This window comes from Fukomys damarensis, unplaced genomic scaffold (assembly GCF_012274545.1).
Source record: "Fukomys damarensis isolate Sample0158 unplaced genomic scaffold, DMR_v1.0_HiC HiC_scaffold_33, whole genome shotgun sequence".
Taxonomy (NCBI): Eukaryota; Metazoa; Chordata; class Mammalia; order Rodentia; family Bathyergidae; genus Fukomys; species Fukomys damarensis.
Genome location: NW_022900945.1, coordinates 54,558,861 through 54,572,411, shown reverse-complemented (window position 1 = coordinate 54,572,411; position 13,551 = coordinate 54,558,861). Strand labels below are relative to the sequence as shown.

General features: G+C 57.4%; 2 protein-coding genes across 2 annotated transcripts in view; one reads left to right on the top strand and one right to left on the bottom strand.

Moving 5' to 3' along the window:
- Prcc (proline rich mitotic checkpoint control factor) overlaps positions 1 to 4,011 on the top strand; it is a 34,932-nt gene extending 30,921 nt beyond the window's left edge. Inside the window, exons 8-10 of the mRNA XM_019210580.2 lie at positions 371 to 514; positions 2,342 to 2,407; positions 3,623 to 4,011. Coding sequence (XP_019066125.1) covers positions 371 to 514; positions 2,342 to 2,407; positions 3,623 to 3,709 — 297 coding nt within the window. The 3' untranslated portion in view covers positions 3,710 to 4,011. The remainder of the gene's footprint in view (positions 1 to 370; positions 515 to 2,341; positions 2,408 to 3,622) is intronic.
- Positions 4,012 to 7,660: 3,649 nt separating this feature from the next.
- The window catches only part of Sh2d2a (SH2 domain containing 2A), a 10,611-nt gene continuing 4,720 nt past the window's right edge, over positions 7,661 to 13,551 (bottom strand). Inside the window, exons 5-9 of the mRNA XM_010643974.2 lie at positions 13,438 to 13,549; positions 10,797 to 10,913; positions 10,447 to 10,686; positions 8,552 to 8,715; positions 7,661 to 7,894 (exon numbers count right to left, since the gene is read on the bottom strand). Coding sequence (XP_010642276.1) covers positions 7,861 to 7,894; positions 8,552 to 8,715; positions 10,447 to 10,686; positions 10,797 to 10,913; positions 13,438 to 13,549 — 667 coding nt within the window. The 3' untranslated portion in view covers positions 7,661 to 7,860. The remainder of the gene's footprint in view (positions 7,895 to 8,551; positions 8,716 to 10,446; positions 10,687 to 10,796; positions 10,914 to 13,437; positions 13,550 to 13,551) is intronic.

Sequence of the window (13,551 nt, the reverse complement as noted above, 5' to 3'; positions counted from 1 at the left end):
AACTTGGGACCTGGCACTTGTGAGGCAGGTGGCGGCACCACTGAGCTAAATCCCCCCCCCCGAATTCTTATGTGGCTCTTTTAGGCACACGATTCGTGAGTGTAGACGAGTGTCAGCTGGTAGCCCTGGTTCTCTGCCCTCGCCACACACGAGGGCACCTCTCGGTCACCTTCTTTCCCTGGTTCCGAGAGGCCCAAGGAGCAGCTGCTCATCTGGAACCAGAGGAGCCTGGCAGATGTGGGGTGAAAGGATGCGTGAAACACACAGTGGGTTGTGAGTCACAGAAGTTCACCCTGGAAACTCTGGATCTCTAGTGATGTTTCCTGCTCTCCTTACCGAGATTCCAACTCGTTTTTATTTCCTTTTCCAGTTTAAGCGGCTACAAGGCAAGAGGAACCGAGGGAGAGAGGAGATCAACTTCGTGGAGATCAAAGGTGATGACCAGCTCAGCGGGGCCCAGCAGTGGATGACCAAGTCATTGACAGAAGAGAAGACCATGAAGTCGTTCAGCAAAGTGAGTGGGAAGGCCCACAGCGCGGCCTCTGGAGGCCACAGCAGGTCTTGTCCTACCCCGCCCTGATGCCACACCCTGCCACTTCGAGCACCGCTAGCAAACAGGTGGCGCCTGTGGCCTCACTCGCTCAGGCATCCCTGCCTTCTGGGCTCAGCAGTGTGACCGCTGCCTGCCTGGCTGGTGAGAGGCAGCGGCCGTGCTGGGAGGGTCTCTGATGTGCTGTGCTCCTTCCCTGCCCTGCGGAGCCCACAGCCGCTTCACCCTCTCCCCAGGCTTAGCCCTCTCTTCCTGCGCTCAGCATGTCTTTGAGGTGTGGCCACAGCAGGGCGTCAGGAGTGCCAGGGCCTCCCGTTCTGAGCATGCAGCTCCTTCTTGCTCCTTCCTTACTGGGACTTATCAGCCGGCTGTGGTCTTTCGAGTGCTTTCTTCCTACATGTCCCACCCCATACTCCTGCCTTCTCTGGCTAGTTTTCTTCCACCCGTGTGATGAACGCCTCTTCACCTAGTAGCTGAGCACAGCAGATGTGGGCATTTATGCTCCTGCCATGGGGAGGAGTGTGGGGAAGCCCTGGACATGGGCCCAGCACCAGCAAGGCCAAGGTCGAGGATTTCATCCCCCTCCCCACTTTGCTTTGCTTTGTTCTGTGGCCACAGATGGCCATCCGGGCCCCAGTCGTTTGTTTTAACTGAACGCTGGCGGTCATACAGGGCAGAGCAAAGGATTGTGGTTAGATCAGCATAGATCCATCACTGTTTCCTGGAAAAACCACTTAGGAGAGCTTCTCTGCTAGCTGGGGTCGAGAAGCATCACATAGGAATAGCTGCCGTTAGCACTCACCGTGGTGAGGGACGGCATTGGGTGTTTTACGTCCATCATCTTTACCCGTCACATTAGATGACACGCAGTAGCTGCAAGGAATTAGAAGTTGCTTTTTCCCCAGCTCCAGGTTTTCTTCCCACCATCGCATCGTACTAAACTAGCTTTTTAAAAAGGAAGAAAAAGATTCGGTCCCTGTCCTCGAGGAGCTGACAGTGTAGTTGGGAAGCAGAGACTTCAGGACACTCGAGTGTAAATGATTACAGCGCAGATTGATCCCATAAGTGCTGAGGGCCTGGCGAGGAGCTCTGAGGCGGGCGGGGATGGCTGGGAAGCTTCTGGCCGAGACAGCTCTGACAGGACAGAAACCACAGGATGAAAGCCCGGGCCATATAGGCTCTGACAGCAAATCATTTGCCTCAGAGCTGGGTTAGGGCCTCGGTGTAGTTACAAGCGAGGTCAGGAGCATAGAGGCTGTGAGATTTCACCCTCCGGGGATGAGGGAGGGGCTCCAGCCAGGGCTGACGGAGAGCATGGTGAGCAGCACGTGGGAGACAGGCGAACATCTGGCCTGGGTGGGGAGAGGACAGAGATGAGAGGGTGGAGGGAGAGGCCACGGGCCGTGGGGGCCTGGACGGTGGGGGCAGATCCCCGCCCCAGCAGGTCATCTGTTTCAGACTGGCCGCGGGCAGAGGCTGAGTTGTTCGCCATGAGCTGGTGCAGAGGTAGGCCGGGCCCGTCAAAGAAGCAGCCGTCCTGACTCGGAGTGTTTCCAGGCTAGTGGGGATGTGAGCAAGCTCTTTTAGGCAGGCGTTCCTAACGGGTTTTTTGCATAATGGCTTTAATAAAAGTAACTGTTTTGTGAGTGTACAGACATAAAAGAATAGCTCCAAGCTGCGTTTTCTGACCCAAGATTTGCTTGTGTGTTGGTTTTTAACTCCGTGCTGGGCACATGAGAAACTTCTGCTTTTCTTCCTGTAGGTTAAGGACTGTTTTTTCTTTTCTTGCAGAAGAAAGGTGAGCAGCCAACAGGCCAGCAGCGGCGGAAACACCAGATCACCTATCTGATTCATCAGGTGAGAACTGCTGGGGCCCTGGCCAGGCAAGATCCCTACAAGCCTGGGAATCTAAAGGCTGAGATCCGGCCCTGTTTTCTGCGTGGCCACTAGGGGGCGATGTGTCCTTCACCATCATCCTGCTCTGCAGGCTCTGCGTGTAGGATTGGCGTACAAGTGCAAGTGAAAATTCAGATACCCAAAACAGAACGTCTAGGAGAGTGAAATGGCTTGTTATAGAATTTTTAAGTAGCAAATTTATCGAGTACTTTAAATAAAGAAAAAGTTGATGCATTAACTTAGCAAAGCATCCACCTTACAAAGAGATTGGCTCTGACTGACAGATGATGCAGAAGCATCTTTGGGAATGAGGGTCTCTGTGCTTGAGATGACAGGCGCCCTTCACATTCAATTCCTTCACACCCTTCTGACCCTGGTCCCGAGGAGTGTGCATCCTGTTTCTTTTCTCCTTGTCGTAATCCCCCTTCTTTTTCGGGAACTCCTCTGCTCTCTTCTCTCATCTTGGAAGATTTTTAGGGAATGTCAGGGTGGGCTCTTTAAGTCCCAGACACCTACTCCCGAGTCCAGGAGGAAGGAGCAGGCGTTGGGCACCATTGTGGGCCGGGGAGCCTCTTTCCCAGGGTGTTCCTGTGTGTTCAGCCTAGTGTAGAGCCAGGAGCTGTCAGGATCAGAAGAGAAAGGTCACTGCTGTAGTGCTGCTCAGCTTCCCGGCTTTGGCTGGCTTTCTGGGTTACCTTGTAGTGCTGGTAATGCTGCAGCCCGCACAGCGCAGGGCTGCATCTCAGACACAGTGGCTGGGGACGCCCTGCTATGACGCCCACCCGAGGCTGCTCTCTCTCTCTGCTGTTCCATGTCTGGGGCAGCTGGGCTGCCTGCCTTTCCGATGCCGCCTTCTTCTCGCCTGGCATTTCAGCTTCAATTCTGCAAAAGCGAGCACCAGGGTTCTTGTTCTGCTTATCCTCAGTAGCTCCCTAATTAGGTAGTTTTCTTTGCTTTCTTGGGGTCTTCCCTTTCTGCGTGGGAAACAGATTTGCCACTTCTCCACAGCTCCTCTAATGAGGGAAAGACATTACATGGAAACAGGCAGGAGGAATTCCAGACGAGGGTCAGAGAGGCAGCGCAGGGGTAGAGGCCTGCCTGGCACGCTCCAGGCATTGGGTTACGCACGCGCACACTCGATCCTCTGTGACTCCCCCATGCCTTCTTCTACCGCAGGCTAAAGAGCGGGAGCTGGAACTGAAGAACACCTGGTCAGAGAACAAGCTCAGCCGCCGCCAGACCCAAGCCAAATACGGATTCTAGGGCTCTGGAGCCGACCACTCCCAGATGTCCCAGCCCAGGCGGCACAGCCCCCAGCTTCGCCTCTGGGACCCCCACCACTCTAAGCCCAGGACCTCTTTCCCTGAGGCCCCAGCCCTCGCCTCTGCGAGAATGAACATATTTGATAGGTTTTTCTTAACAAGTTAGAAAATCTAGCTCCTTCCTTTGACAGATCCAGCAGAGACTTATGTGCTGCCTGCACGGCCAGCTCTGGGATGGGAGTTCCCTGCCAGGTGTGGTCAGATGTTGGACTCTCCCCAACCTTTTTTTTTTTTTTTTTAAACAAGGGATGTCTGTTAAAATAAAACATTCAGTCTGACAGATGCTGCCTGCCCCTACCCTTGCCCTCAGGGCCAGCTTGCGTGTGGTGTCCCTAGAGGACCCTGAGCTGCCTCCATGGTTGCTTTGCTTTTTTATCTTATTCACCATCTCCTCTGGGTTTGTGGCCAAAGATCCTAGAAATGTATGTACTGTTGTGTTGGGCGAGGTGATTTTTGGAGGGGCCTGTGATCCCAGATATGGGAAATACTGCTGACCTCAGATTTCTCTCAAGACAGGAAGTCAGAAGGTTGTTTCTGGGCACGATGGTGTTATTAGATGTAAAATTACATCCAGCAGGAAATGAAGTGGTGATATAACTCCCCAAAGGTGAATCACATTTACACTGATGTCACCAGGTGTGGTGGTGCACACCTGTAATCCGAGCATTCAGGAGGCTAAGGCAGAATTGCCACAAGTTTGAGGCCAGCCTGGACTGCACAGTGAGACCCTGTCTCAAAAAACCAAAACAAACAAATGTTAGATTGATGTCATTGGCCTGACCTGGTTCCGAAGCTCAGCATAATCTCCCTGAAGATTTCCAGACCCTACCCTACTGGGAAAGGGAGGAGCAGCAGTAGGGCTGTGTAACAGGAGGGCCAGGAGGTGGCATGAGTCCTTCCTCTCGGCAGGTGCAGTAGGAATGGTTCTGAGAATGGTGTGCAGGTTATGTGGGAGTCCCCACTGGAACCGTTCTGGGGCTGGGACTCGGGCTTGGTGGCCACGGCTGCTGTGGACAGCATCCCTGCAGAGGTCCTGTGGCACAGCCCTGGGGTTGCACCTGTAGAGGCGCCACTGGGTGTAGATGCTGCAGTCCACCCCTGCAGGGCCTGGGGAGAACCTGCTGCAGTCAGCAGAGGCAGGGCTGGTCCTAGGGGCAGCTCAGAAGGGCGCGGTGGGAGTCTCGATGAGAGGCACTTCCCTGGGCTCCAGCCTCTGTGTGCCTGGTAAGTTGAGGAGTCTGTTTCTCATTAAGTCCACTAGAGGCTTCCGTCACTTACAGGAAAAGCACCCGCTTATCTGAAATCTGACCTACTTCGGGATGGAGCCAGACAGGGCTCCTGCAGCCCACGGGGACACACAGGCTGTAGCTGTCCAAATCCGAGTGCAGCCAGCCCTTGGCCTGGGACTGCAGCCCTCACACCTGCCCATTCCCAGGGGCACTGGCCGGAGCTGAGGTCTTCAAGGGGCCAGGAGCCTGTGATCCCAGGTGCAGCCTTCCCGCCTTAGCAGCTGCCTCCTTGGGTCCAGCAGTCCAGCCTCCTCACCGTCAGGCTCAGGGTCCTCTAAGATGCGCTCTGGGCTGGGAGGGGAGGGAAGACACCCAGTCTTCCGGTACAGGCAGAGCTAGGCTGGACAGTTCTCAGGGTCTCAGGCCTCAAAACCTACTTCACTGTTTTATGAAAAAGCCACTTTGTAGTCCTTCCCGAAATGGCGTTTTTATTTGGTGGTTGGGATCTCTTGGTCACCAAGGGCAATGCTAGCAGGTTAGAAGATAGACTTCACTGGGAGGCTTCCTGGAGGTGGGAGCCTGGGTTCAGTAAGTAAACAGGAAACGACAGATGGGGGAGAGATAAGGACAGTAATGATACTTGGACCCGGGAGGTGGTGAACACCTACACACAATCCCAGCTGCCCTGGAGGCTGAGGCAGGAGGATCACTGCAAATTCAAGCCTACTCTGAATTACAAAGTGTTACCTTGTCTCAAGAAACCAAAGCCAAACAACCCAAAGACCAAAGTGGAAAAAGGTGGGGTGGGGATGCACCTCAGGGATAAAAGGGCCCTGGGGTTCAATCCTCAGTACTGAGGGAAAAGGCAACGTGGCTAAAATGGGCTTGGCAGAAATCACTGAGGGGCCAAAGGAGGGAGGTGGTAGGGACGCTGGAGGGGCCAGAGCCTAGAGCTCAGGCAGACAGAGCTTCCTAGATGGGGGGATGCTGAGGAGGCCAGGTCAGGGTTACAGACCCGTGGAGGCACCAGTGGCCCCTGGGGTGCTGAGCTTTGGCCCAAGAAGCCGCTGTCCTTTAAGAGGCCGGGTGAAGACAGGCCTGTGGGGAGTGGCAGAGGCCCTGTCCCATCTCAGCGTGAAGTTTAGTGGGGTGTGGCCCTAGCCTCCCCCACTTCTCAGTTCCCCGCCTGGGCTGCACGGCTTGGAGGGCCGGGAAGACACGGGGGCGGGGGCAGCTGCGGAGGAGCGCCGTCAGGGTCTGTGTGCCCAAGCGGCTGGGGCTGGAGGACAAGGTCAGGCCCTGCCTGCAGAGACCGGAGGGTGGTAGGAAAGTGGGAAGACAGTCCCTGAGAAATGCCCCCTCCTTCCCTAGTGAGGTGGGGAACCTGCCCTACAGTTGTCCCTTCCTCCCCCTTCCTGTGTGAGTTGCTCATTGGCTCCTCCCTCCGAAGTCCTGAAGGCAGCAGGGTGGGGCACTCGCCTGGGGTGTGAGGGGAGACTGCAGGGCTGGTGGAGCTCCCCCGCACGATGTCACAGAATGGTGGTGGGACTGGGATGGGAGGACAGATCTGCCCCGGCTCCCCGTCAGGCTGGAGTTGTCTGAGTTGAACCAAACATTGCCAGCCGGGGCCTCCCAAGTCCCTCTGGCCCCAGCAGTACAGCCTGCCCAAGCCCTTCGCCGGCACGGTCTCATCCGGGCATCAGCCCCACATGATTCCTCGATCTCCAGGAGGAATCGGGACAGCGACCCGGGAACACGGCTCGGGCCCCTCCCAGCCTGCTCCCGTTTCTGACTTTGCTGCCCCAGCTCTGGCTGTAGGGGCTGGACTTCTGCCTCCCCTCCTCCACCTGCCCGGGTACTGCCTGGTGACTTCAGTCTAGCCTGAGACCTTTCTTGCACTTTCAGCGTCCTTGCAGATCTCAGCAGCGCCATCTGCTCCCCGCTCCCACCACCCCTGCGCTCTCACAGGAGGGGTTTAGCCCTACAGACAAAGGAAGTGGAACCCCAACTCTGTCGACTCAGCATCCGAGGTTCTCCTTCAGCCGATTAGCGCTGGACTGGAAAGGAGGGGCCGCAGGGTTGCAGAAGAGCACCTCAGTCGGAAGGGAGGCCCCCAAAGGTGCTGCCTGGCTCCAGCCCTTCCAGGAACCGGGGTGTAGAGGAGAAACCACAGCCCACCCAGACCTGAGCGGATCTGGGGGGCAAGCCTGCGTTGTGACCCTCCAGGGTGGATGTGACCCTGACTGGAGCCCCCCAGCTTCCCCTGGGGCAGGAGGCTGGCCCTGCAGGGAGTGGGGGGTCACAAGAAGGGTGCGGCTGGAGGGGTGGGGTCCCAAGTGAGGCCAGGAAGAGAGTCCTGCAACCATTTCAGGGGGACCCCATCCTCCAAGGGGCTCACACACAGGCTGGCCCCACCCTGGTAGAGGGGCTTCCCTCGTTCTTTACTGGCACTGGCAAAGTGGGGCAGCTGCCCAGCTCAAGAAGGCATGCCGGGCAGAGGGAGCTGCTGTACCTGTGAGCCTTGTCCAGGGGTCTTTCAACCCCCAGACCTGTCAGCCCCACTGCGATGGCAGTTCAACCACACTAAGCCAGGGAAGTCAGGTGGTGTGGCGGGGAGAGAGACCGGAGGACCCAGATCCCCGAGGGGCAGGTTGTTGGTGAAGATTTATTAGCCAGACAAGAATCAACAAACAAGTTCTAACATCTGTTCTCACCAAACCACTCCTCAGACAACAGCAGCATTGGACCAGGGCCCAGACTCCAAGGCCCAGAGGACTGAGGAAATTAGACTCCAGGAGGAGAAACTAGGGCAGTGCCTCCTTGCACACGTCTCACCATCTTAGAGGGTCGCTGGCAGCGATTCTCAGGGACTCTCAGAATGAGCTGGTAACACGGTCCTGTGAGGAGGCACATACCACATTGGCCCCTCCGACCCCTAGGCTTCTTGGGGTGGGGGTGGGGGCAGGCTGTCAAAGGTATGGGGCTCAAATGGGGTTCTGGACCTAACCCTAAGGGCCCCATGGTAGAACTGGAAAGCAGGCAGATTTGCTACCTGAGGAAATTTGGCCCCTAGGCAGAAGAGCTAGAGGATGTGGGGAAAGGAGCACAGCACTGAACCAAGGAACTAGGAAGCTTGGGCTCTGGTTCTTGACCTTGGCTAAGGCACTGTGCCTCTCTGTCTTTATTTCCTTATCTGCACGGTGAGGGAGCTAGACTTGGTTAGTAAGAGCAGACAAGAGCTGCTCCTCCTCCCGCTCCCTCCTGCCCAGAGAAGACATCACTAATCAATCACAGTGCTCTTTTCTGCTGAGTTCAGATGTGACCTTAACATATTTTTCAGTGCTGCACTCTGGGCAGCCATGACCAATGGATTGGAGTTGGCAGGCAAGATGACACCTCTTTGCCATCCTCGTGATAGATCGGGACTGAGGTGCTTTTCGGCTTTGATTGCATATGGTTTCTCCTATCTACTTCCTGAGGTAACCCAGGTATGTGTGGAGGTCTCTGCCCCTGAGGGCCCAAGTCATCCTCTCCAGCACAGGCTCACCACTTACTGAGAAGGCCCAAGGGGAAGCCAGGCCAGGCCTCTGTCTTGAAGCACTTGTCTGGAAAGGTTGGGGGGCAGGGTGTGCCTCCAGCCAGGTGGAGGTTGCTGGGGAAGTGGGGGGCCTTGTCCCAGCACAGGGTTCTCAGGATACAGTTGCAGACTGCCTGGGTTCTGCAGAGAGGAAGACAGTCCTGGGTCGCAGCCTCTCCCCTCGGCGTGGTCTCAAGGGCAGAGGCAGCTGGTCTTAGCAGACTTCAGCTTCCAGAGCCCTCTCCTCCCTCCCTTCCTTCCACAAGCCCTCCTGAGTACCAGCTCTGTGCCAGACACCGCACGCTCACTCAGGAAACAGCTAAGAAAGCCCCAGGCCCTGCTCACAGGGGTTCATACTCTACTGAGGGGAGGGTGAGGGCTGAGATGCAAGGACGGGGTCCCAGGTGGCCAATGGCGTGGTGGGGTTGTGCAAAGTACAGTGGCTGAGCTCTGTGGTCAGGTCAGCCAAGTCTTTCCAGAGAAGGACAAATGGATTTTTTGCTTTGTTTTTGTGGTACTAGGAATTAAACATAGGGCCTTCACACACTAGGCAAGCGCTCTGACTGAGCAACATCCCAAATCCTCGACAAGCAGACCTAGAAGGATGGTTAGACGACTGTTGGGGAGCAGGAGGAGCAGGGGAGCAGGAAAGGCAGGGCCCACCCGCTGTGTTGGAGAAGGGTGCATGGCTTGGGAGGATGGGGGTGCCCGGCAGGGAGTTGAGGGGCTAGGACCCACCGAGGGAAGGAGGGGCCTCCAGGAAGGTCTGACTGCCTAGGGGCAGAAGGCTCAGAGTGGCTAGACTGGTGGTTAGGGACCAGTTAGGAAGCTCTTGGAAAGTCCCGATTAACAGAGAATGGAGTAGGGCTGGGGATTTAGCTCAGCCGTTCGGTGGCCTGCCTTGCAAGCGCCAGGACCGGTACCAAAACAAAACAAAACAAAAAAGAGGGGTTTTAGCTCAGTGTGCTGCTGCCTGTGGCCTCAAAAGTGCAAAGTCCCCAGTTCGATCCCTGGGAGAGAGAGAGAACGAGAATGCGAGGTATAGCTGGGGGGACATTTAGGAAGAGAGGCTGCAAGAATTCAGGAATTAGCTTTAGGAGTGGGGGCGAAGTGGGAGGAAATACGGAGGGGACTCCGGGTTCTGGGCTGGACAGATGGAGGGGTGTGGATCAAGACAGGGAACGGGGAAGCGAGCAGCGTTGGGGGCAAAGGTGAGGCGTTGGGCCGTGTGTGTGTGTGTGGGGGGGAGGCCAGGGGACACAGAGAAGCTGAGATCCACATCAGCTCTCCAGCTGCAGCAGTTGGCGGGGGTGTGGTGACAGTGAGGCCCATGGGCTGGGGGCGGGCAGCAGGGTGGGAAGGGTCCAAGGGAGGCAGAGGAAGAAGGGGCGGGAGTGGCCAGCGGGTCGGGTCGAGGCCTGGCGCGACAGTGCCATTCCCTGAATAGGCCTTGGAGGTCCAAGGGAAGACTGCAGGTGGGGAGAGAAACGGGGTGTCTGTGTCAGAAGCAAGGAATATGATATCCCCACCCTGAACTCAGATGACCTAGGGGACCCAGCGCCCTCCTTCCTGGGGTGGCAGAGCCTTGAAGGCTGAGGAAGAGGAGCCACAGAGGCAGGGGTGGGGCCCATCCAGCAGCAAGGAGCTGCCAACTAAACAGCGCAGGTGGCAAAAGTGCAGGGAGGGAGGGAGCTGCCCATGGCACCGAAAGTTCCTCTAGGGAGTAAGGAGGCAGGCGGGACGGACTCTGGAGTTGTGAGAAACAGCCATTACTGTCCAGCCCCTGAAGCATCCCAGGCAGTGGGTCACAGTCCCGTCTCCTCTTCCCACCTACGGGTGGCACCCTGGGCCCTGCCCCCGGCACTCCCTCACCTGGTCACCCACCTCTGGCCCATCCAGCCCATCCAGCTCGGCATAGACGTGGCCAGACGCCTCGGCAGGGCAGCCCCGGCCCATGGCATAGAAGGCGATGGGCTCCTCTGGCTCCTGGTAGATGGGGGGCACAGGCCTGGGCGGCAGAGCTGGGCGGGGGCGAGGCTCCGGACTGGCGTAAACCTCGGTCGGCAGCACAGGCTTGGCAGGGACAGGAGGCTTGGGCCTGAGCGGCTGGGCCTGGTCAGGGCGGGGGAAGTGAGTCCCAGCCTGGGCCCAGCGGGGGGCCCACCCCCATGGCTCTGCCCCTTGCCATGCCCCCACCCTAGGTCTTCCCCTCCCTCCTGTACCTCCTGTGGCGCCCAGGCTTGGGCCAGACTCCATTTTCGCAGGGAGTTTGGGTCCTGGCTTTTGCTTCTGAAGTCTGAGTCTTCAGTCCTCGGGGAAAGCCCCGCAGGCTCTGGGGTCTGCTGGGAAAGGAGATGGCCTGAGGGGCTGGGTGGGGACAGGGACTGGATGGGGGCTCTGAGCTCGGGGCAGGATGGGGACACAGAAGCTGGGCCTGAGCCTCAGGAGACAGAGGGGATGGAAGGAAGTGAGGGCGGCTACAGCCATTGTCGTGGCCCTCAGCTTCCTTCCGTGTGGAAGGCAGGGCCCAGCCAGTCATCCTTTGTGCCTGAGGTTGTAAAAATGCAACAGGCTTGAAGCCTGAAGCTGTCTTTAGCTTCAGGGAGATGAGAGGAGAATTGGTCCGCTATGCCCGTGGATTACTTCTGCAGGTGGGAGGAGTAGCTGAAGGTTAGGGTTAGGGTGCTGTGGGAGAGATCGGCCCCCAGGTGGAAGGTCATACACAGTCAGTCTGCTGCAACTCAGCACCAGCCTGGACCTGACTGCTCTCCACAGGCCTTGCTTCTGCTATGCCTAGGCCACAGGACTTTTCTCATGCTCCTTTGATCCACTGCAGGCTTCCAGGATCCAAACCAGAAGAACCTCTGTCCCCTCACCCCCGATTTCCTTCATAAATAAGTGGAACCTAAGCCAGGGGTGGCAGTGCATGCCTACAAGTGCAGCACTCTGGGAGGCTGAGGCAGGAGGCTCACAAGTTTGAACTCAGGCAGGGTAACCCTGTCTCAAAATAAAAAAGAACTGAGGGTATAGCTTGGTGCACAGGCCCTAGGTTCAAGTCTCAGCACTGGGAAAAAAAAAAAGTAGCAAGTCCACACTGCTGCCCAACAGCACCTTAGGAATCACTCACACACCCACCTCGCTCCCACACCAAAGCCAACCCAAGTCCTGCTCCTTCTGCTGCCTAAATATCTTTCATGTCTGCCCTCTTCTCCAGGTATCTGCAAGGGGTTCAGGCCTCCCGCTCCACCCACCCGCTTCCTCTAGCCCTCAGGACCCATTCCGCGGTCTCCCTACCCAACTCCAGGGCTGCCAGCTGCTCAGAATGAGTTCATTTCCTATGGGACCTGGGCTGGGACCCTGGTCCTGCACCTCCAGCTTTCTCAGTTCCAGCCCATTCCTCCTCACCCCAGACCTGCCTGCACCCTGCTCTCGTGCTTAGAAATCCTCGGTGCTTCCCCCAGAAGTCTGCACAGCTAAGCGCCTCGTCTGGGTCACCAGGGACTTCCGGTGAGATCTCACGATCAGGGCTTGACACACTTTTCTTTCTACTGGGCTCTCACAGCTCCATGCTTTTCTCCTGCCCGTCGTCCCTGTGCTCCGCCTCCTCTCTGCAAACCCAGAATGCTGGACAGCAGTCTGCCCGTCTGCGTCCACCTGACTCCAGGGTGCAGACCATTCTCGAAGGCTCCAGGCTCCATCTGATGCTGACAGCTGCGCCGCTGAGCCTCACCCCAGGGCCCCCACCTGGTGCTGAGTGCACAGTTCGGGCTGTGCTGAGGGGCCGGAGCCTCCCTAACCTTGGTCAGTGACAGTACCTCCTTGTACTCTCCTCATCCAATCCCGCAAAACCCTGCCAGCTGCACCTCTTACACAAGATTGGTAGGCTGCTTGCTGCTCCACTTCGACCAGGCCCCCGCCGCTGGCCCCTCCCAGACTTACCCGGTCCCGTCACCCCTCAGCTTATCCCACCTCCCTCATACAATCCCAAGTCCTCACATTCTGTTTTGTTGGTACTGAGGACTGAACTCGGGACACTGCACTTGCCAGGCGGGTGACAGAACCACTGAACTAAATCTCTGGCCCTCCGGGTCCTTACAGAGTCCTCAGGGCCTCAGCCAACCTCTCTGACCTCCCCTTCCACTTCTCCATCCCTTTGTCATGCTGATGCACCATGCATGCTGGCTTCCTTGCTGCTACCTCTGGGCCTTTGCACCTGCTGTTGCTCCAGCCTAGCTCGCTGCTTCTCCAGCTGCCTGCCCTTCCTTGACTCCATCCAGTCCTCTGTTCAGATGCGCCCTAATCAGCGTGTCCTTCAGTGATGCCCTGATCCTGCCACCATCATTCCCTTCTTGGTTTTCCTTTGGCACTAATTCTTGGACATGCTCTGTGCTACTAGTTTACTCTTATTATGCGTCACCTGTAAGCATCACCGGGGTTGGGGTGGTGGTCAGTTTTGTTCACCATTTCCCCAAGTGCCCAGGATGCCTGCAGGTACACCATGTCCCTCAGAGCTCCCTGGACTTGTGGGTGGGCACTCCTGTCTCCAGGGCCTGCCAGCCCGGTACCCACTAGGCACTCTGTAAGCATACCTTTATGATTTATTTTGAGCCAGAGTCTCACTATATAGCCCAAGCTGGTCTCAAACTCGAAGCGATCCTCCTGCCTCAGCCTCCCAAGTGCTGGGATCACAGGAGTGCACCACCATGCTCAGCTCTGCAAGCGTATCTTATATGCCTGTGCCTGGCCAGTGCCTGGCCCTGTGCAGCCCGGGTGGTCTCCTCAGGCCCCAGCACCTTGGAGCACAGCCAGAGAGGAGACCCTGGGTCGTCTGGGGAAGGGGCTGGCGGCCGCGGGCACTCATACCTGGCGGGCTAGGGGTTGGCTGAGCTTCTCCCCGTAGGGGCTGAGTGGGCGCGCCGTGTAGTGGCGCAGCAGGTCCTGCAGTCGTGCGTGGGCGCTGTCCTCGCCCAGCACCAC